This window comes from Ochotona curzoniae, unplaced genomic scaffold (genome assembly GCF_017591425.1).
Source record: "Ochotona curzoniae isolate NIBS_2020 unplaced genomic scaffold, NIBS_Ocur_1.0 contig_64, whole genome shotgun sequence".
Taxonomy (NCBI): Eukaryota; Metazoa; Chordata; class Mammalia; order Lagomorpha; family Ochotonidae; genus Ochotona; species Ochotona curzoniae.
Window position 1 is genome coordinate 39290425 of NW_024466502.1, and position 22982 is coordinate 39313406.

The 22982-nt window shown below is 43.9% G+C and overlaps 1 protein-coding gene across 5 annotated transcripts in view; it reads left to right on the forward strand.

The window, feature by feature from the left end:
- Positions 1–6170: 6170 nt before the first annotated feature.
- NAA16 (N-alpha-acetyltransferase 16, NatA auxiliary subunit) overlaps positions 6171–22982 on the forward strand; it is a 51668-nt gene continuing 34856 nt past the window's right edge. For 2 of the 5 annotated variants that reach the window (XR_005884932.1, XM_040991341.1), the window contains exons 1-6: positions 6171–6465; positions 9991–10075; positions 12630–12734; positions 13717–13874; positions 17919–18053; positions 20772–20925. Coding sequence is in view for 4 of the 5 variants with exons in the window: in XM_040991341.1 (XP_040847275.1) it covers positions 6412–6465; positions 9991–10075; positions 12630–12734; positions 13717–13874; positions 17919–18053; positions 20772–20925 (691 nt within the window). In the remaining variant the exon portion in view is untranslated. Of the gene's footprint in view, positions 6466–9990; positions 10076–12629; positions 12735–13687; positions 13875–17918; positions 18054–20771; positions 20926–22982 lie in introns of those variants that run through there. The other 3 variants (XM_040991345.1, XM_040991343.1, XM_040991344.1) reach the window with 3 other exon arrangements.

Consider the following 22982-nt stretch of genomic DNA (forward strand, 5'->3'; position numbering starts at 1 on the left):
GAATTTGAACCCAGAGAGCGAGGCTGCACTGTGACCTTGTGTGGCTGCCAACATTGTCTCGCTAAAAGGCTCATTCTTCTAGCACTCTGTGATCTGACCCCCCCCCCCCCCCCCCCCGGCCTCTTTATCCTCCAAGAACTTCTGTTTCAGCTCATACAGATGATCTGTTTCATCCAAAATGCACTGTCAGACTTGTCTTTTTTTGTTCATATTGCTAAAGTAGTCTCAAAAAGTAGAATTACGACTCATTATACACATACAAAGTTTAATACATGGCAGCATTTTAATTTATTAATGATGAACCAGTAAGATATTATAAATGACTAAAGGAAATCCCAGGTAGACACATAAACACACTATGATAAATGGTGGAATGAAATTGTTGAAAAGAAAAAAAAAAGAAATTGTTGAAAAGATGTACAACTTTCCAATATATACAAGGCAATAATCTCTTGTAGTGAGGGCTCTGGCTCAGTGGCCAATATGGCTGTTTGGGATAAGCTGCATCCCATTGCACAGTGCCTGGTTTGAATCCCAGATCCAGGTCCAATTACAGCTTCCTGCTCTGTCACCCTAGGAAGCAGCAGGTGACATCTCAAATGCCCAGGTCCCTGGTGCCTGTAGGGTGCCCCTCTTGGGCACCCCCTTCTTTTGGTTTTGGCCCTACCATCCTTGGCTTTGGAGATCTCTTTTCATTTGTCTCTCTATTCAAATAAAGAAACAAACAGACAAACAAACAAAAAACAGCTGCCCTGCATACAGTTTGTATTTCTATCAGCAAGAATTGTTTGCAGCTTTGCACAGTGCCAGTATCATAGTCAATGAGGTTTATCCGAGGCACAATTATTGCTAATTGAAATAAAGAGTAAATTAAAAATTGTTTGAATTATCAGTTTTCTTCAATTTACTAGGTCATATAATAGTTTAAAGGTTTTGTATTATTAAACTATATGATAGTTTAAAGAGAATGAAACATATTAATAAGACATCCCATCATCTTTTACCCATTTCAAAGTCTTTCACAATTTTTCTTAACTATACTGACACCTCCATCTGGAATTTATTCAATGAAACTCTTCATTAAGCCAAGACTTCCTAAACACCTGGGACCTGGTTCTACTTGGGTGCTGGGGACTCAGTGGTGAGGAAAACAGGCAACACTCCAGCTGTTCTCCTGGTTTGTAGATCCATGTAAAAGTCACTTCTGTGAGCCACCTAATCACGATCAATTTTTCCTGTAAGCTCCCACATAATTTTAATTACTGTCCTAAATGTAGCATTCCTCCCTTGTAGCATTATACTTAGCAATGTATTATTTATATTATAGTTTGGGAGATCAGGATGTAAGTCCTAACTTCCAAATATCAGTAAAAGATAATTAGCTTTCTATTGCTGAGGAGGTAAAGGCAACTGTGGTTAAATGTTAACATATATGTTTTTGACAATATATAAAATGCTATGCTATGTGATACAGGAAGGTGGTTCATTCAGCAATGTTGTTGTGTATGTGTGTATGAGTGTGCAGGCTCCAATGATAAAGCATATGGAATACCCAATCAGATGGCACAAGCTGTCCAAAGCAAAAGAACTTTCATCTAATGGGATCAAATGGATAAGTGACTTTATGAGTTCAACGTAACAAGATAAGTGCTAGATTAGAGTTTAGAGTGTTTGGAACACTTGATAGGGTAGGCAGTCACATTAGATTAGATTAAAGGGATGGTTTCTGTGAGAAGCTGATATCTAATCTGAAGTTTGAAGTAGGAGTCAGCTAGGCAAAGATAGCAGAGCAGCACAGATACACAATAAAAACTTGGGAAACCGGAAGTTTAGTGGAGATACAAGCTACAAAGAACAGCAGAGGGTGGGCATTTTGTGTAGCAGTTGAGATGGCTGCATCCCACGTCAAAGTGCCTGAGTTTGAGCTCTGGCTGTATCTTCAAATAAATAAATGAAAAATAAATATAGGAAGTCGCTAGAGCATAAAGTGTTTCACACAGCTAGCTAAAGAGACTAGGTTTGTTCCTGAAAGTCATGGAAGGGTTTAACAAATAGCTGTGATTAGGTTTATGTTTAGCAAAAATCTTGAATATGCTTTTCTTCAAAAATAATATTCTAGGGGCACGCAAACAGGATCCTCAACCCCACTGGCCTCTTTTGGCTGGTGGGAGGAGTGCAGCAAGCTCTGGCTGTCCAATGGCAGGTGAAGCCATCCTGGCCTGGGCAACCAGGGTTCCAACAGTGCTGGGCTTTGCCTGCTGGCCATCTGATGACAAGCTCTGAGGACCTGGGGGAGTGGGATTACTGCCTTTGGACTTCCATGGATAAGTCCATCATATCCTGAGGGACTCCAAATGATGGGACCACTGTGCTTTTAGGTAAGCAAGGAGACTGAGGCCCGTTGGTTTGGAGGGGAGAGACTGGAAGATCTGTATGGGTCAGACTCATGCACCAGCCCACATGGGAGTACTCAGTTGGGCTTGTTAGCACAGAACATTGATGAACACCACATGCCAGCACACATGGAAGCTAGAACTGGGGGCCTGTCTAGCAGGGCTAGATCACAGTGCCTGACTGAGAGTTGGAACAGGGGACGAGTCATTAGGCAGGGCCATGACACTAACCAGCATGCGAGAGAACCAGGTCCAGAGGTAGATTCTGTGAGGGATATGTGGGCAAAACCTGTGGAAATACAAGTCCTGTTGGTTAGCTTAAGAGTTGGGGTGGTGGGTTGAGCTAGGTGTGACCATGAAATTCGCCAACACTCACAGGCATTGGAGCTGAGAATAGGCTGGGCAGGTCTGGGTTGCATCACCCACATGTGCATCCTAAAACAGGGTGTGGAGTGGGCTGGACTGTTACATTCACCAGTTCATACAAAGGCCAAGATGGAGGGGCAAGCTATGTGGGCAAGGACCTAGCACCCACTGGCATATGTGAAATCTGAGTCTGGGAGTAGGCCGAGTAGGGAAACTTGGGAAACCCATCTGGTGGGCTGTAGTTCCCTCTGGTGAGCATGTGATTCAGGCCTGGGGGTGAAGCAGGCTGGACAAGATAGCTCCATCTACTGGCAAGTGTGCAGGTTGATTTTGGAAGGGGGCAGACTGGGCAGGGCCGAGCAAACCTTAGCTTACTGACAATGGCAGAAAACAGGCTAGACCTCAGGTCATGCCAGGCTAGGTGCCACACCTACCAGTTTGCATGAGCTAGGGATGGGAGAAGACTGAGCAGGGCCAGGTTCTAGCACCCATTAGCGAGAGTTTGGACTGGGGGCCTTCTGGGTCATGCCAGGGTGCCGCATCCAAACGCAAAGGCCAAGACAGGGGAGGGGCTATGCCACGCTGGGTCAGAGCAACCATTGGCACGTGCAAGAGATCTGTGGCTGGGAATAGACCTGGTTGGGGAGCAAAAGGGATGCCCTGGTTGGGTTGTGGTTCTCACTGGTGAGTACAAGGGCAGCAGTGGGTATTGCAATCTAGTCTGGAAATAACTGCAGTGTCCCTTGGCAGAAGTGTGGACTAGATCTGGGGTGCACCAAACTTGGCTAGACTCCAACAGCTACTGGTACTTGCAAGAAGCAGCAGGGCAGGCTGAGGTAGGTCTCCGCCCCTGCAGAGCAATGCGTGAACTGTGTCTGGGTGTGGACCAGGCTTGGCTAGGCTGTAACACACAACAGTAAGAACTGGAAAGGGAGAAGGCTGGTCAGGAAAATCCATTGTTTCTGCTAGGACAGGAGGTGGACTAAGAAGGGCTTGCTCATGGATCCACAGGTGTACACGAAATCTGGCATTGGGATGGGTTCTGATGGAGGAGCTTGGGCAACTCCTATGGCAGGACACAGTTCCTGCAGGTGAGCACAAGAACCACAATAGGGAGCAGCCCAGACCAGGTCAGGTAATGCTATCCACTGGCATACATTTGGCATAGGTCAAGGGTGGACCAGGCTGGGCCAGTTCATATCACCTGCTGGCGAATCTGAGCGCCAAATGGTGAGTTAGGCTGTGTCAGGCCACAACACAAGCCAGTTCCCATGAGGACCAGGACTCGGGGCCGATTGACCTGGGCTGGGCTGGGCTGGGCTGGGCTGTAGCCCCCACCAGCATGAAATGAAATTGGGGGTGGGCTGGGCCGGGCCAGGCTAGGCTATAGCACCCACTGGCAAATGCTGAGGTGAGGTGGGCCATGCCAGACTGGGTTGCAGTGTCCAACCAGCACACAGATCTGGGGCATGAGGAGGGGAGGGAATGAAAACAGTAGGGGAACTACGTGGGGCTCCCCTGCTGGACCACCACTCCCACTGGTGAGCATGAGCTGGGATGTAGGCAGACCCGGCTGGGCCAGGCTACAACACCTATTGGCCTCATGTGAACTGGATCAGGGGAAAGCCAGGCTGGGTTGACTGTTTCTACTGTTGCATTCATCAGCCAGAGTAGGTGTGAGTAGGTTGGGCTTTGCCTCAACATCAGCTGGCAGATGCTAGCATGGGAAAAAAATTCTGTCATCGAATTGTAGTGGACCCAGTAAGAAAACAATAAGCTGTAGCCCTAGCTTTTGTGTGCACTGGTGGGTGGTTATTGGTGGTGGGTGGTACTAACTAGCCCAACTCATCTGTCCCACTTGGGTGGGTACAGCAGTCTGACCCAGAAAAGTCCTCTAGCTTCCCCCTTCCAAACCACTCAGTCTTAGCCTTCTTGCTGAACTGCAAGTACAATGGCCTTGTCGATGGAAGTCCCTCAGAAGTCATTTCTCACCTGGAACATACTCCCTCAGTAGTTCTCCTTCCCTCACATCGCCATACTGTCTTCCTTGAGCAATCCATAGTTTCTGTGCCCAGGAGAATATGGGTTCCCCAGCCCAGTCTTCCCAAGCCCAGTCTTCTGGTGGGGTGGCATGCTGACCTGGAACTCTGCCTTCCCACCAGAGTCCCAAGATCATAGACAGGTTCCCGGACCTAGTCCTCTGGCATGTGTGCATGTCTGGGGCCTTATCTTCCACTCACATGGAACATTAATGTGTGCAAGAGACCTCAGGCATGGCCCAGAGGCACACCACACTAGCCCGGGGCCTTTCTGTCCCTCCTCCCCTCCACCCTTGGGACTGAAACATGAGTATGATTTCTGTCCTTCTCTGACAGCCCCCACCACAAATCCCCAGGCTCCAGAGCTCATGAAAGAGTGAAATTGCTGGGGTCTCCAGCTCTGCAAAGGCAGATGGAGCCTGCCTTTCTTCGGTTTTCTCTCTCTCTCAGATTTATTTGCTTATTTAAAACAGTTATGGAGAGACCGATTTTCCATCTGTTGATTTACTCCCAAGATGACTGAAATTATATTAAGGTGCCAATGCATTGGCCCCTAATGTGTCCATTATTTTTTTCTCAGATTGATTTTATTTGAAAGGCAGATTTTACAGAGGGTTGGAGAGATAGAGGAGGTCTTCTATCTGCTGGTTCATTCTCCAAATGGCTGTAATAGCCAGCGCTGCGCCAAGCTGAAGCCATGAGGTAGTACAAAGCTTCTCAAACTCACATATCACTATCATCATGCTGCCTTTCAGGTACTGGAGAAAGTGGCCCTGGGTAGGAGAGTCCTGGGTTTGCTCCTCCCTTCCTCGGAGGGCTTGTGTGAAACAATTTGCGCAGACTTGGAGGATGAGTGGTCCCATAAAATCACCAAAAGGTTAAGTGCTCCAAACTACCCAGAGTGGTTTTTCCTGACCTTTCTTTCAAAAGTGCTTTGGAGTCAGGAGGTCTGCTAGGCTGCGAATACTATTTCCACCTTAAAAGAGTTAAATCTAGCGGTGATCAACATCAACAACCCACATTGCGGGGGCGCTTCGTGAGAAAACGCCGGAAAAAATGGACATTGAATTGCTTCGCATTACAAGCCTCACAAGCGTGCGCTGAGTGCCCTGTGGCGCGAGCGCCCGGTGCCTAGCGTTGGTTTCCTCAGCCCAGGGACGTCCACACGTCCACGCCCCGCCCTCCCGCCCCGCCCTCCCGCCGCGTCGCCCCGCCCTCCCGCCGCGTCGCCCCGCCCTCCCGCCGCGTCGCCCCGCCCTCCCGCCGCGTCGCCCCGCCCTCCCGCCGCGTCGCCCCGCCCTCCCGCCGCGTCGCCCCGCCCTCCCCGCTGACGTCCCGCGCACGCGCTTCGTGCGCGGCCCGTGGTGGGGCGGGACCTGGCTGCCATCTTGCTGTGCGCACTCGCTCTAAAACGGGCATCGGGCAACGGCGGTTTGTTTCACACCGCTCTCCGCTTCCACTGCTTACGCAAAAATATCGCCCTGTCCTGGCTGGCCAGTTCCAAATCTGGGCCAATGAACTAGCCCACCCTCCTCCGGGTCTTGACCCTTCGCTGCGGCCCGCCCCGCAGCCGACTGTAGCGAAAAGGGGTGCCCGCCTCCTGGTCGGCCGCGATGCCGAACGTGCATTTGCCGCCCAAGGAGAGCAACCTCTTCAAACGCATCCTGGTGAGTGGCTGGGGCGGGGCGGCCAGGGAGCTGGAGGCCTCGGGCTCCGCGTGGCGAGAAGGTGGGCTTCGCAGCCTGGCCTCGGTTCGCCGTTCCGCTCTTTGTTTACTTGCGGCGACCCCGACTTTCCTGCCCGAGCTGCGCTCTTTCCAGAACCTTCACGCCGCCCCCCTCTACCCCTGCCCTCTGCGGCGCCGGGCCTCGCCCCCTCGGGCTTGGGTCCTTGGATGCTCTGCCCCGTGAGCGGCGGGGGGTGCTGGCGTGGAAGCGAGTGCGCGGCCACCGTGGGGTCCCTCGCCGCGGGGCGATGCTTGGGGACCCCCCCCCCCGGACGCGGTTCTGTGGGAGGTCGCGGGGAGGGTAGCGAAGCCGGCACTAGCTGCCCTGGCAAGAATAGCTGCCTGTTTGAAAATGCACCTCCTTGCGGGGAGAAACCTCGGTGTCTTGTCACACACCGCAGTGCAGCTCGCGGCCTTGAGACGTGCCTGCCTTGCCCGAGTGGTTCGGGGCGCGCGTGCACTTGGTTTCCGAGCAGGACCTCCCGCGTAAGGGCCGGGGTGATGGGGGGCGCTGGCAGCCTTGGCTCTCCTCCGCGCGGCTTTTCTAAAGGTTCCAAGGAGATGGAGTCTTTAGACTTTTTGGGCTAGTTTGGCTGCTTGGCCCACTAGCTGCTGCTAATTTATAATCGTTCCAAGTGTTGTCGACGGCTTATATAAATTTCTAAGTAGTTGTTCTGGTTAAAACCCGTTAAGCCTTCACACTTGATTTTAATTGTTAAAGGGATAAATGGGATGAAGATGTCAGGTGTTGCTTAGTATTGAGAGAATAGTCAAAAGCCAAGTGTAAAAACAAGCAAATGTGTTTAGCTGATAATAAAGTGTTGCAGCAGATTACCCTTGAAGTTGTTATAACTTGTACTTTGACCCCTTTTTTTATATCCTGATGTTTTACACAGTGTGGAAGTGAACTTTTGTGTTGGCCTGTGTAGGTTTTTTTTTCGCTCCAGGCAATCAAATGTCATTGGAAAACTATAAATTATTGGTTTCAGAATTTTAAAAATATTTGTTTGAGTTACACACAGGGAGTGATGCGGTGGGGGAAGAGAGCTTCCTTCCTCTGGTTCACGTTCAAAACGGCTGGAACAGCCAGGACTGGGGAACAGCCAGGACTGGGGAACAGCCAGGACTGGGGAACAGCCAGGACTGGGGAACAGCCAGGACTGGGGAACAGCCAGGACTGGGCCAGGCCCCAGCCAGGAGTTTCTTGCAGGTCTCACACATAAGAAGCTGGGGCCCAGCACATGGACCATCTTCCATGGGCGCCCACAGTGGGGTGCTGGTGGCTTTACCTGCTACTCCACAACACTGGTCCTGGGTTTCAAGATGTTGATTTTGTATCTAAAAATCACAACACTTTATCTACATGGGTTTCTTCTATGGCTCAGATGCTGTTGCTCATAAAAATACTTTTATTCCTCTCAGGTTTCAAGAGAGCTAAAGCTGTTGCTGAGTTAACCTTATCCCCAAGTCAATGAGAGAATGCTGAGCATGTTCCTGTTTTCTTCTCTGTTTGCAAAGATTTGTTTTTATTTGGCTGAAAGGCTGAGTTGTTAAAGATTTTTCGTCCTTTGGTTCATTCCCCAGGTGATTGCGGTGCCTGGGTGATTGCAGCCAGGACTCTGCTGTTCCTTCACAAGTGCAGTAAAAGCAAGCTGGATTGCAGGTGGAATAGAACCGGCAATCATCCAGGTTGCTGGTGCTGCAGGGTGTAACCTGCCAGCTGTAGCACAGTGCTGTCCCCTAGCACTGTTCTTACGTGGATTTGTAATGTTTATTATAGGTTGCATGAATTTAGGGTGCTTGAAAAATGAATGATTTTATCCTTTGGGAGACCAAATTTCCAACACAGGAACTTTGTTAGATACATTTAAACTATACTCAAACCATAGCAGGGGAAAATGGGAAAAGATGAGATTTTGTTTGTTTGTTTGGTGTTTTGTGGGTGGGTTGGGGAAGGAGAAGGCAGATTGGCAGATTTTACAGAGACACAAAGATCTTCCGTCTGCTGGTTAACTCCCCAAATGGTCACAATGGCCGAAGCTGGGCCGGAGCTGAGCTGATCTAAAGCCAGGGGCCAGGAGCTAGGAACTTCTCCCAGGTTTCCCACAGGGGTGCAGGGTCCCAGGGCTTTGGGCCATCCTCCAGTGCTTCTCCAGGCCACAAGCAGGAAGTGGAGTATATGGGACACAAACCAGCACACGTTTGGGTTACTGGTGCTTGCAAGGGGAAGATTTGCTGATTGAGCCATTGTGCTGGGTCCTGGGCTTGAGATGTTCCTAGTATTAGTGGCTGCCAAGGACAGGTGTTTGTTAGCCTGGCTGATGGCATCTGAGGAAAAGCTTTTAGACTAATGATGGATACACCATGCATTGTCTTTGGAGTTAGTTTGCTGTTAAGCCAAACTACTTATCTATAGCAGTTTTTTTTTTCCCTTCAATTATTTTTATTGGAAAGCAGATATACAAAGAGAAGGAGAGACAGAGATCTTTCATCCACTGATTCACTCCCCAGGTGGCTGCAATGGCTGGAGCTGAGCTGATAGGAAGCCAGGAGCCAGAAACCTCCTTTAGTTCTCTTATGTGAGAGCAGGGCACCGAAACTTTGGGCCATCCTCTACTGCTTTCTCAGGCCACAAGCGGGGAGCTGGGTGTGAAGTGGACCAGCTGGAACATGAACCAGTGCCCATATGGGATCCCGGTGCCTGCAAAGCAAGAACTTTAGCCACCTGGCTTTTGTGCCGGGCCCAGCAGTTTTTTTGTTTTGAAGAAATGTTTAAGGGGAAGATAGAAAGAGCTTCCCTCTGCAGGGTTTATCCCCAGATGCCTGTAACAATGGAGTTTGGACAAGGCTAAACCCAGAAACTTGAGTCCCTGTCTGTGAAGGGGACCCAAGTACATGAGCTGTTACCTGCTGCCTGCCAGAGTGCATGTCAGTAGGAAGCTGGACTGGACGTGCACACAGGCACCTCCAGCACTGGATGCGGGATGCTGGTGTCCTAACGGCCTGTTCCAACAAGATTTTTGAAGTTTTGAGTTCAAGTATGTATATCAATACAGTGGTGTTAGTGACACCTGCTTTAAGGCATTTTAAGAATTAGCAAATTTTGTACCGGCATGGGAGTACTCAGTAAACAGGATTTTTGTGTTGGTATTTCTTGAAGATTCAAAGACTTCTGGTACAATTTTTAGCATTTTATGTTTTTTCTGGCTTTTGAATTCCAAATTGTCAATTTAAGTTGACAATTCTCTGTTTATTAAATGTGTTTAAAAATTGACTGAAAATGCTCAGATTCTAGAATTTGGCAAGGCATAAGTAGCAAAAGTACAGTTATTGTTACAAGTGATTTAAAACTTTCATTACATAAATTTTAAACCTGTGTTTGACTCTTAAATGTAGAATTTGAATAACTTAATGAAACAATAACTGCATTGTCTATTCATTTTATAACTTTTGTCTTATTTCACAGAAATGTTATGAACAGAAGCAGTACAAAAATGGTCTCAAATTTTGCAAGATGATTCTTTCAAATCCGAAATTTGCTGAACATGGAGGTATTGTCTTATCTGTGAGAGATTGCTTTGGGGAGATCAGTTCCAAAATCAGATTTTGTTTGTTTTTTTTTTTTCAAACAGAAAAGTTTATTTGCAAAGGGAGGGAAGGGGAAAGCACCTCTGGAAAGGAACCCGGGAGGTGGGGTGCTTCTTGAAAGAGGAGGGAGAGAGAGACACCCCGGATTTTATTTGAAATAGGGAGAGGTCTTCCATCTGTTGATTCACTCCCCAAATGGCCACAGCAGTCAGGACTGGGCTAGGAGCTTCACATGCTCTTCCGTGTGGATGCAGGTTGTCAAGGATTGCGTCATTCTCTGCTGCCTGCTTGGAGTAACAGGGAGCTGGATCAGAAGTGCAACAGCTAACACTTGGAACCTGCACCCATATGGGATGCTGCTGGCACTGCAGTCCTGACTTACCTCACTGTCTAGAACACTGGTCCGCAGAAAAAATTCTTAATAGTGAAAGAATCTTGTAGTTCTCCATTATAGTGTATCAGTATTCAGTTTTTTTAGTTGTGCTTTATATGCATTTACAAAGTTTTTTGAGATGGAGAGACACAGAATTCTTCTGTCCATTAATATGTTCCTGCAATAGCCATGGCTGGGCCAAGCCAGTGACAGGAGACTGCAGCTCAAGCAAGGTCTTTCATGGAGTTGTCTGGGACCCAAGTAGCTTGAGCCATTTCTACCTCTCTTCCAGTGTGTGCTTTAGGGGAAGCTGGAATCAGAAGTGGAGCTGGAAACGGTTACAGAATCTAAGTGACATCTCAATGATTTTTTTTTTTTTAAAGATTTTTATTGGAAAGAGTTAAAGAAGGAGAAACAGAAAGATCTTCTGTTCCCTGGTTCACTCAAATGGCCACATCGGCCAGAGCTGTGAGCTGATCTAAAGCCAGGAGCTAGGAGCTTCTTCCAGGTCTCCCATGTGGGTGCAGGGTCTTAAGGCTGTGTGCCATCCTGGACTGCTTTCCCAGGCCACAAGCAGGGAGCTGGATGGGAAGCAGAGCAGCTGGGACATGAACCAGTGCCCATGTTGGATCCTGGCAGATGCAAGGTGAGGATTTAGCCACAGGACTATTGCTCCTGGCCCTAAGTGACATCTTTAACTATTTGCCACATTCTTACTCATGTAAGAACTTTACTCTAGATTGTTTTTATGCTTAGGATTACACAGAGCGACTTTCTTTTTAGATGCTAAGTGGTTGGTTGATCATTTGGGGGAAAATGGAGTGTGTGTTTATGTAACTCTTTTTGTGTATTTGATTTTCCGTATTTGTAAAATTTCAGTTTATACCTTGGTTTCCTGGGTATAAAAATTTTTGTAATGTAGTATGAAGATTAATTAGCTTAACTACAGTCAGTTGGAAAAAATCTGCCCAATATGAAGTCTTTCAGTGTTGAAAAAGTTAATTTTGAAATTGCATGTATCTCTTGTAAGGTAGATTTTTTTTTTTGAAGATTGCTTTATTTTGGGTCTGGTGCAATGACTTAATTGGCTAATCCTCCTCTTTCAAGTGCCAGAGTCCTATATGAGCACCATTTCATGTCCTGGCTTTTCCACTTGCCATTCAGCTTCCTGTTTGTGGTCTGGGAAAGCAGTAGAGGATGACCTAAAGCTTTGGGACCCTGCACTCATGTGGGAGACCTGGAGGAGGATCCTGGCTTTGAATTGGTTCAGCTCCAGCCACTATGGTTACTTGGGGAGTGAACCTGTAAATCAAAGATCTTTCTCTAGGTCTCCTGTGTAGATCTGTCTTTCCAATGAAAAGAAAGCTTAAAGAAAAAAAAATTGTGTACTTTGAATTATAGAAAGAGATAGACATATTTTAGGTACCCAGGTTCATTCACCAAATGACTGCAAAGAACAGAGCTGATTCATGTTGAAATCAGGAGCCTGGCACTCCATTCAGGTCTCCCACAGGTGGGTGATAGGGTCCAGGTAGTTGTGCCATCTTTGCTGCTTTCCTAGGCAATTAGCAGAAGGCTGGATCAGGAGCAGAGCAGCCAGGACTTGCCTCTGCTATGCCGTAATGGCAGCCCCTGGATTGAATAAATGTTTGTGGACTGTAAATAAGATAATTGATTACAATTATTTCTATCGAAAACTATACAAGCATGTATGTGATTTGGGTCAACAGGAATTACTTCCTGCCTTAATTTTTCTTTTCAGCAGAAAACCAGTACCATCTGTACTCTGAAGCATAGAAAACATTTTAGCAGTTTTGTCCCATTGTATAAGAGGTTTCAGAAAAGAATTTGGATTAAAAGCTTTAAACAACTGGTAAAGTGTAGTTTAACTTTTTTGTACTTGGAGAGAAGTTTAATTAGGAGATTAAAAAGATAAGTAAACAAACATTATTAAAAATGTAATGTTTATGTATGTTAGTGCCATGCTGGTTATTGTTGATATAGTGGAGAAGTGTTGTGGGGTGAGGAAAGATGAGTAATACAAGCATTGGGGCAGTAGCAATCCTCCAAAGATGAAATATTGAAGCATTGTTAAGAAAAATTGAGTCTTTTATTTGTAAATAGAGCCCAAAATTCTTTTTCAGAGACTTTGGCAATGAAAGGATTAACACTGAACTGTTTGGGAAAAAAAGAAGAAGCTTATGAATTTGTACGTAAAGGACTTCGTAATGATGTGAAGAGTCATGTCTGTATCCTTTTACAGTAAATAGTTCAATTTCATTTGTATTTCCATTAGTTCATTTTTAAGCTTCTTGTCACTACTTGTTTATTGGAACATTTTAAGGAAATTTGCTATAAAATGTGTGTTGTTAACTTATTTGCCTTTAGTGTTAGAGAAAAGTTGCTTTGGAACTCTATTTCCTGTTCTAAATAATTACTCTAAGTTGCTTGTATAAAATTTGTATTGCTTTAACGTTTTGTAGAAGAAAAAGTTAAAAAGCAATTTACTTTGAATCAAATTTTATTTAGTATTAAGTATATTGATTTTTTAGCTTAATTTATTTATTTTTATTGGAAAGGCAGATATAAAGAGAAGAAGAGAGACAGAGTTTTGGGCTATCCTCGACTGCTTTCCCAGGCCACAAGCAGAGAGCTGGATGGGAAGCGGGGGCTACCGGGCTTAGATCCTGTGCTCATGTGGGATCCCAGTGCTTTCAAAGAGAGAACTTTAGCCTCTGCATTACCGCGCTGGGCCCAGTTTTGTTTTTGTGGTCTTTTTAATGTCACTAATGAATTAAAGGATAGTTGTTTCTAACTTTAGAATTAGTTGAATATAACCTTTTAAAAGATAATTGCAGTTTTTGTTTTATTATATTGCAATTTAGTGTTTAAATATACAGAGAAGCGTAAGTGAATTTTCAAGTAGCTGGAGTCAAAAAGGGATAGAGAGCGGAGAATGTGAAGAATTTTTTCAAGAATTTTCTAAGGTTTTTAGTTCAAAAACTGAAAACTACAAAGAGTAGAATAGTGAGTATTACTTCAGCTTTAAAAAAATTAACAGTTGTCAGTCAAGTTTAATCTGGTTTCTTTTTTAATCACCTCTCATTATTCTTTTTCTTCTGACCTCAGATCATTGTGAAACAAATCTCAGCTTAAATGTAATTATGTTAATTGCTTTTCTTAACAGTATGGTATGCTATAGGTTCTGTGAATGTTTCCTTAACTTGATAGGTTGGCATGTATATGGGCTCCTTCAGCGTTCGGATAAGAAATATGATGAAGCTATTAAGTGCTATCGGAATGCCCTCAAATTAGATAAAGATAATTTGCAAATCTTGAGGGATCTCTCTCTGTTGCAGATCCAAATGAGAGACTTGGAAGGTTACCGTGTAAGTACTTTAGCCTTAAATGTACCTATTTTTACAACAGATATATAAGTATGTGAGTTTAGAATGAGGTGGACATAAGCCAAGGTCCTGTATTTGTTCACTGTAGGTTGCAAAATGCAAAGATCACTTGGCAGGTGTCTCTCAGTATTACTTCTGGAAGTTCATTCACAAGATTTTTTTTTTTTGAAGCTTTACTTATTTTTATTGCAAAGTCAGATATACAGAGAGGAGGAGAGACAGAGAGGAAGATCTTCCGTCTGATGATTCACTCCCCAAGTGACCACAACTGGTGCTGAGCCAATCCGAAGCCAGGAGCCAGGGACTTCCTCCAGGTCTCCCACACAGGTGCAGAGCCCCAGGGCTTTGGCCCGTCCTCTACTGCCTTCCAAGGCTACAAGCAGGGAGCTGGATGGTAGGTGGAGCTGCTGGAATTAGAACTGGCACCTATGTGGGATCCTAACGCATTCAAGGCGAGGACTTTAGCTACTAGGCCACTGTGCCAGGTCTAGGATTTTTTTTTAAAGATTTATTTTTATTGGAAAGACTGGTATACAGTGAAGGACATATTTCTCTAAATATATTCTGTCCGTTGGCTCACTTCCTAAATGGCCACAGTATCCAGAGCTGAGCCAGTCTGAAGCCAGGAGCCAGGAACTTTGTGGGTGCAGGGTCCCAAGGCTTTAGGCTATGCTCTATTGCTTTCCCAGGCATCACATAAGGAATTGGAAGGGGAGTGGAGCATCTAGGACATTTACTGGTACCCATGTAGGATTGCAGCAGATGCAAGGCAAGGATTTAGTGACTATCGTGCCAGGCCCTCACAGAATCATTTTAAAAATTTATGAAAGGTGGTACCGGTATGATAGTGTAGTAGTTAAAGTCCTCGCCTGTACGTGCCAGGATCCCATATGGTTGCCAGTTCTAATCCCGGCAGCCATGCTTGCCATCCAGCTTCCTGTTTGTGGCCTGGGACAGTGATTTAGGATGGCCCAGATTCTTGGGACCCTGCACCCTGCGTGGGAGACCCGGAAGAGCTCCTGGCTTCGGATTGGCTCAGCTCCAGCCGTTACACTCACTTGGGGAGTGAACCATCGAATGAAAGATCTTCATCTCTGTCTCTCCTCCTCTCTGTATATCTGACTTTGCAATAAAAATAAATCTTTAGAAAAAATTTATGAATGGCATGTGTAGTATGAATATGGAGAGTGAGCATTGGCTTAGGGGTTAAGGCCCAGCATCTCAGAGTAGCTGTGTAGAATTCCTAGCTTCAGATTCTGATTCGTTTCCGGCTAACACAGACCCTGTGAGGCAACAGTAATGGCTCAAGGGCTTGGGCTCCTGCCACCCATTCAGGAGACCAGAGTTGTCTTCCTCAGTCTCCTCTTCAACCTCAGTCATTTCAAGAATTTGTAGAGTGAATTAGCAGATGGGAGATTCTTCTCAAAAAACTTAACACATAGATCTCAGAATATTTTTTTTGCACCTTGTAATTTCATTTTTACCACTTCTTTTTACGATAGCAAAGATTTTTTTTTTAAACACAGAAAGTTAGGGACACCTGCTTTTTTGACGTACTTTTGTAGTTACACCTCAAGTATTGAAAACTATTTGATTTTTGTTTTCCAAGAAAAACTACAGTATATCTTGTGTAAAAGTTTTGTGAACTAGTTTTTTTGTGGGGTTAACACTTTAGATTTGGGTAAAGTATGAGTCAGATATTGAGCTTTCATAATAGAAGTTTCAACATAAGAAGATGAACTAGGCTGCTTTACTACGGGTTAGTAAATATAAAATAATGTGAGTCTTAGAATCAGTCATTCAGTTGAGATCACTTCAGATTGCATCTTCAGTGCTGTTTTGCATCTCCGTGGGCTTTTCCAGTTGTGCTGGAACAATCAGCTCTTGTAAGAGTTCTGTTTACATAAATCCTTCACTTAAAAACAAAACACATTGATTTTGAAAGGCAGAGTGATGTAAAGCAAGAGACAGAGATCTTCCATGTGCTGGTTTGCTTCTCAAATGGCCGTGCTGGTTGATGCTGGGGCAGGCTGATGTCAGGAACAGGAGCCGCTTTCTGGCCATGATGCAAGCCCCGAACTCAGTCCATGTCTTTCAGGTGGGTGGCCAAAACTCAGCAATTTGAGCTATCATGTATTTTGTCCCCAGAGTGCAGCATTTTAGTAGGAAGCTAGAATCGAGGTGGAGGTGGGGCTTGAAACCAGGCACTCCAGTGTGGGATGTGGATGTCAACAGGAATTTCCCTATATTGCCAAGTAAGTCCTTTTACCCCATGGCTAAATTTTTGCAGTAGCTACAAGGATTATGCTGAATTTGTAACCACTGTAGTTTTTAGCTATGGCTGCCAGCATGAATGTGGTAACAGAGTTGAAACCAGTTGTCTGTAATAGGCATAAAAATTAAGGATATTGATAAGACAGTGGTTGTTAAGCTGTATTGTAAAATAAGTTGTAAGAACTGCTGGTGAGTGACCAGTGTTGTGCACAGGGTTTAGCCAATACATGCTATGCTAGCATCCTATGATAGAGTGCCATTTTCTTGTCCTAACTGCTGTGTTTCAAATCTAGCTTCTGCTGATGTGCTTGGGAAGGTGGTGGGAGTCTAGGCTTACATTCCTAGCTCTTAGCTTTGACCTGGTCCAGAGGTGACTTTTATGGCCCTTTGGGGAGTTCCTACGTGGATGGAAGATCTCTGTCACTTTGTTGCTCTGTTTTTTCTTAAATCTTTTCAGAAAAGAGCCACTAATGAAAAAGAAAGATTGAAGGAGCTTGAGGTATTGTAGGTAACAAAAAAGGAGGGTAGAAGTGTGGCTGAATGATACTGTGCCACATAGGTACTATGTTTAGAGAGAGATAACTAAGTGATTTCTGGGGTGGCAGTGGGGTCTAGGATGTATCTGGGGGAATAGTTCTCTTAAAACAGGTGGAGAAGAATATAATTTAATGGAATTGTGCAACTTAGTATTTAGGTGATTGATACACATGTTTTATTTACCCAGGGATTGGCAGGATTTTGTGGAAGGAAGAAAACTTAGGCTTTTATTTTTTCCTCTTTGTATCCTGTGAAATGAATAGTCAGTGCTTTCATCCAATGGTTCACTCTGCATATGTGTGCAGTAGCTGGGTTTAAGAGATTAAAGTTGGGAGCTGGGAACTCAGTCCTGGTCTTTTATGTGGGAGCAGGAATCCTGTTGCTTGAGCCATCACCCTTTGTTTTCCGACTGCATTAGAAGATACTGGAGGCAGGAGCTAGAAGTGGCTGCTGAACCCAGGCACTCTGATGTGGGATGTGTTTTAACCACTTGGCCAAATGCCTGTCTCCAAGGTTACTTCCTTAAAGAGGATCCCTTTGACTTTCAGCGTGGGTTGTCTCAATTCATACCAACCCTGACCATCTACAACAGTCATTGAAGCTAAACACTGCATTGCAGGCTCCCTCATCAGTAGTATTGGTGTTTGCTTAAAACTAGAAGAAGGAGTAATTGAATTGTAAAAGGTGGAGTTTATTTAAGGAGGTTTGGTTTCTGGGGGAAGAGAACTTGCTGCTTCTGGTGCAACCGTGAGAGAATTGCTGGTGTTTTGTCCTTAGTTTTCTGATGGAGCTATGTTGCAGTGAAACTGTTGGGAGTTGCTGCTGGAAGGCCCAATGGGGGTGGAGTGTTTCCTCTACCTGTGTCCCATTGGACTTGAGACCAGTTATAATCATGTAAATATGTTTTAATTTCATGTAATTGACAAAAACTAGTGTTAGAAGAATTCTTGTAAAGTTATCAAAAGAAATTCTTGTTTATATAAAGATAATTTTATAAAGCAGCCAAAGACATGGGCTCCAAGGACAGGTTTTCAGAGAATTTATAGAATATTTTAGAATTTAATTCTTTTAAGTACTTTAGATCAATACAAAAAGTGGTTCTTATTTCAAAGTCAGCATTTTTTGAAATTCATTAGATGTTGGAGGCATTTAAAAAAAACTGATATAAACATAAGGAATGCTAAGTTTTTAAAAATTAAATTTTTCTTTTTAAAGGAGACAAGATATCAGCTTCTTCAGTTGCGCCCAACACAGCGTGCTTCCTGGGTTGGATATGCTATTGCATACCATTTACTGAAAGATTATGATATGGCATTAAAACTACTGGAAGAGTTTAGACAAACTCAGCATGTAAGAACTAACATTTTAACATGTTCTGTCACTTTTGTAAGCTAAGATAGTTAACTTTTGAATTTCTTCCTGTCCATAACTGAGTCAGTGTCTTTGAAACCTATGAAAAACTTGAAGTATGTTCTGAAATAATTGGAAAAATGATAAAAATTATTATTTTTAACAGTTTGTTTGAGAGGCAGAGGAAAATGACTTTAAATCTAATGGTTTGCTCCCCAAATGACCACAGCAGCCTGAGTTGTGCCAGTCTGAAGCCCAGAGTTTCTTCAAGGTCTCCGAGGTGGCCACACGAGCCCAAGTACTTGGGCTTTTTCCATTGCTCTCTTAAGTACATTAGCAGAGAGCTGAATCAGAAGTGGACCAACTAGCACTCTGGTACCCATATGGAATGGTGGGAGCACAGGTGGCAGCTTTACTTGCTATGGCACAACACGGTTCCCAAGTAAAAATTTATAATCCAAGTAAATAACAAAATTTGGTACACCATAATTTCAACAATATTCAAATTGATAAAGGAATGTATGTAAAAATTTGGAGTTGTAAGAATTATTTCTGTGACATGCATGTGTATATATTTGCATTTCATATAGCAGTGAGGGAGCTTGAGAAATTCATGGAATGGTGATAGAAAAATGGCATTGAAAGGTAATGTGAATGTTCCATGAATTTTTGAAGCCCTTTTACAGATTTTCAATATGTTTGTATATAAAACAAAGATAAAATGCATAATTATGTATGATCAAAGAAATGGTGAACATTTTTCATAACTACTTCAGATTTTATTTATTTTAAAATTATTTATTTGACAGACAGATGGAGAAACAAAACACAGAAAGAGACCCCATCTGCTGATTGAGCCCCTGTTCCCCAAATGCTCACTTTGGCTACAACACTTAAGCCCAGAGCTGGTACTCATCTAGGTCTTTGGAATGAAAGGCTGGAGTCTAGTCCTTTGTGCCATCACCACTGTCTCCCAGGTCTGCATTAGCAGGAGGCTGGGTACAGGAGCTAGAGGTGCACATCAGACCCAGGAATTCCAGCGTGGAATGTAGTAGATATCCTGACTAACTTGGTACAAACCCAGCTCCCATGTGTTACTTTATTTAATATTTATTTTTTATTGAAAAGTCAGTTACAGAGAGGAGGAAGGACAGAGAGGAATATCTTCCATCTGATGATTCACTCCCCAAGTGGCGCAATGGCCAGAGCTGAGCTGATCTGATGCCAGGAGCCTCTTCTGGATCTCCCACATGGGTGCAGAGTCCCAAGGCTTTGGGCCATCCTCAACTGCTTTCCCAGGCCACAAGCAGGGAGCTGGAAGGGGAAACAGGGCCACTGGTGCCAATATGGGATCCCTGTGCGTGCAAGGCGAGGACTTTAGCCACTAGACTACAAAGTTGGACCCATTTTTTATTTACTTAAAAGGCAAAGTATTCCATCTGGTACTTTACTCACTAGATAGCTAGTATGTGCCAGTTGGCAGCCAGGAGCCCAGAGCTGCTCTGCATCTTCCATGTGTGTGCAGGAGCTCAAGTAATTGGAATGTCTCCTGCTTTCATAGGCAGATAAGCAAGGAGCTGGATTGGAAATGGAGCATCTGGGTCTTGAGCTGGCATCTGTGTGGCATATTAGTGTTTCAGGAGGTGGTTTAACCTTCTGTGCTGCAATGCTGGCCTATCAGGGGTAGCATAATTTTATGCATGACTTTTCTTGGGTAGTACCGAGTCTGTTAGTTAATTAATAATGCTTTGAGAATCTGTTTTGCTTTCTTCATTGTCTGCAAGCTAATCTGGGAGTACAGGCTGGTATTTTCAAGGCTATTTGAGACTGGAGTGCATGCCTATGACTAGGACAGTTTAAACTGCTTCAGAGTTCACTTTGCTTACATTTTATTAGTTGATTCAGGTACTTTAGATTCCTGTAAGCCTTTAATTAATTTTCTGAGTAGTGAAGAGGTAAATTCTGGTGGATTTTGCAAATTATATTTTATTTATTTATTTTTTGGTGAAGGTATATTTATTGTTTGAAAGGCATGTTATAGAGAGACGGAGAGATAGGTCTTTTATCTTAAATCTACAGATGACTACAGTGGCTGGAGCACAGCTGATCCATAGTTGGGAGGCAGGAACTTCCTTTGGACCTTCCCCATGGGTGCAGGGTTCCAGAGACCTAGATCATCCTCTGCTGTCCTCCCAGGCCACAGGCAGGGAACTGGATCAGAGGTGGAGCAGCTGGAACACAAACTGGTACCCATATGGGATGCTCCCGCGTGGTTGGCAGGCTTAGCCACCAGATTCATCTCCTGCATTAGGAGTTGGGACTTGAACTCAGGCATATTTTCTAGTTCAGTTTTGTGAATTAAATTACTATAATTTAACTTTTGGGTGTTCATTATTATATAGAAATGATTGATTTTTGTGTGCTTAAAATTTCAGTTTTTTGAGGGGTGGATTCCTTAGCATATCAGTCATATTTGTACTTTGGTATCAGAGTTGCTGGCCTCTTCGTTTGGTTGTATAAGTCTCACAAAAGTTTTACCCTTTTTATTTATTTTAAAGGGCATATTCATTTGTGCTGTCATGCTTCTGTTTATAACTGGCTGTGGGTTCCTTTTGAATCTGTGTGAATGATTCCTGAGGATGGGATTTATCTGAAGATTTGTACCTGCTTTATGCAATTATGCAAATAAGCTAATTTTGTCCTTCCCCTCCCCCCCAGATTCCTCCTAACAAAATAGATTATGAATATAGTGAACTTATTTTGTACCAGAACCAAGTAATGAGGGAGGCGGATCTATTTCAGCAGTCTTTGGAACATATAGAAACATATGAAAAACAAGTATGTGATAAGCTGCTTGTGGAAGAAATTAAAGGTACATTGAATTTTTTCAGTGGTCTCAAAAAATTTTTTACACTTAAATAATGCTTAAATTATTAAATTATTTAGTGCTATGTATCAGGCAGTTTAAGTACCTTTTAAACACCAGTAAAATTAATTGAAGCTTTATAACAACCCGATGATGTAGTTGTTAACTGTGTTTTAGAGAAAGAAAATCTGAGGAACAAAAATTCAGTAACTTGGTCAGAGTTGCACAGCTTAGTAAACTGGGTAGTTTTGGATTTGAGTCCTGATACATTTTCTCTCTTTCAGAGCTGTATTTATTTATTTGAAAGCTACGAACAGAGAGGGAGATAGAGATCTTCTGTCTACTAGCTCACTCCCCAAATGATCTCAATAGCAGGGGGTGGACTAGGATGAAATTTGGAGCCAAGAACTTCATCTAGGTCTTCCACATGAGTGACAATGACAAGTGCTTGGGCTATCTTCTGCTTTCTCAGGTGTATTAGCAAGGAGTTTGAAAGACAGTGGAACAGCTTGGACTTGAACTGGTGCTCATAAGGGGTGGGCTGTCACAGGCTGTGACTTTACCCATAATGCTGCTAACCTCTTGATTCTGTTCTCTCAAGCAGTGTGTTATACTGCCTTTTTATCAAATAAATGAAGGCACCTCTCAAACTTAATGGAAAATGAATTTTAGGAAAAATCTGTGTGTGGATTTTGCAGTTTTTTGTACCAAAATAAATTAATTCCATTTCTGTAAGGTTGGTTGGTTGAAGATTGGTTTTATTTGTAAGAACAACAGAAAAGGAAAGAGGGCAGGGGAGGGAGAGCTGAGGGAGGCCTCCATCTACTGGTCATTCCCCAAATGACTGCAGCAGCCATTGCTGGGCCAGGCCAAGGCCAGGACCCTGGAGCTCCATCCAGGTAGTTCCTGTGTGTGGCAGGGGCCTAGTTACTTCAGCTTTCTTCTGTTTCCCCAGAAACTTTAGTGGGGAGCCTGGTCAGGAGTAAAGTAGCGGCGATTCAAAGCAGTGCTCGAATGTGGAACGATGGCATTGTAGGAGGCAGCACAACCAGTGTCCCCTCTGAACTTTTAACAGTTTCCAGAATCATACATGTACGTGTCTATATGTGATCAGTACAGAGAACAGTAGGTGATGACACTGGGATCATTATGAGAGCAGGAGACACTTTCAACTATGGGCTTGTGAAGGAAGGAATCCTTATACAACGTTACCAACAAAACTTTACAAATCAGTTATATATTTCCTAAATAACACTAAATAATAGTTTAGAACTCAAGTTTCATAGAATTGAGGGACTTTTAAAATTAATGAAAGCACCGAGATTTTACTCGGCTGTGTTTCATAATTGGTTACAATGTTTTAAACTTTTTGTTTCATTTGATTTTTTTTAGTACTTTAGGGTGAATACTATTTACTATTCCCATTTTATAGTTGAGGAAACAGAGGCTTAGAGAGGTTAAGGACTTGTCAATGTTCCCAGCCTTTGACATGGGAGAGTTAGTTTTTGAACATTATCAGCATATTTTGGTTTCACAGCTCCCTGCCCTTTTTTGTTTTGTTTTGTTTTAAGATTTGTGAAAAAATGAGAAGGAGAGACAGAGAATCCTTCATCCATTGGCCTAGAGTGAAGCTAGGAGCTGCATCTGAGTCCCCTATGTGGGTGCCAGGACCCAAACACTTGGGCCCTATTCTACTGCTTTCCCAAGTGCACTGACAAGGAACTGGGTTAGAAGTAGAGCAGTTGGGACTCTGCAGTACTCTGTGGGGTACTGACACTGCAGGCAGAGGCTTAGCCTAATTATGCTGTGGCTCTGGCACCTATCTTTTTTTAGAATAGATTTTCAGAACATGTTTAATTTACAGTAAAAATTGAGCAGTAGTTACAGAGAGTTTGCCTAGCTTCTCCCATTCTCATGTTCTTTGGGATTTTACAAATATAAAAAGTAAGTCTGTCATTATGGGATCATATACTCTGTTTTACTTTGTGTAGATAGAATCATGGGAGCTTTTTTGCATTTTTATTTTCATTTAATAATAGCATTTAAGATAGCCCATGTCTTCA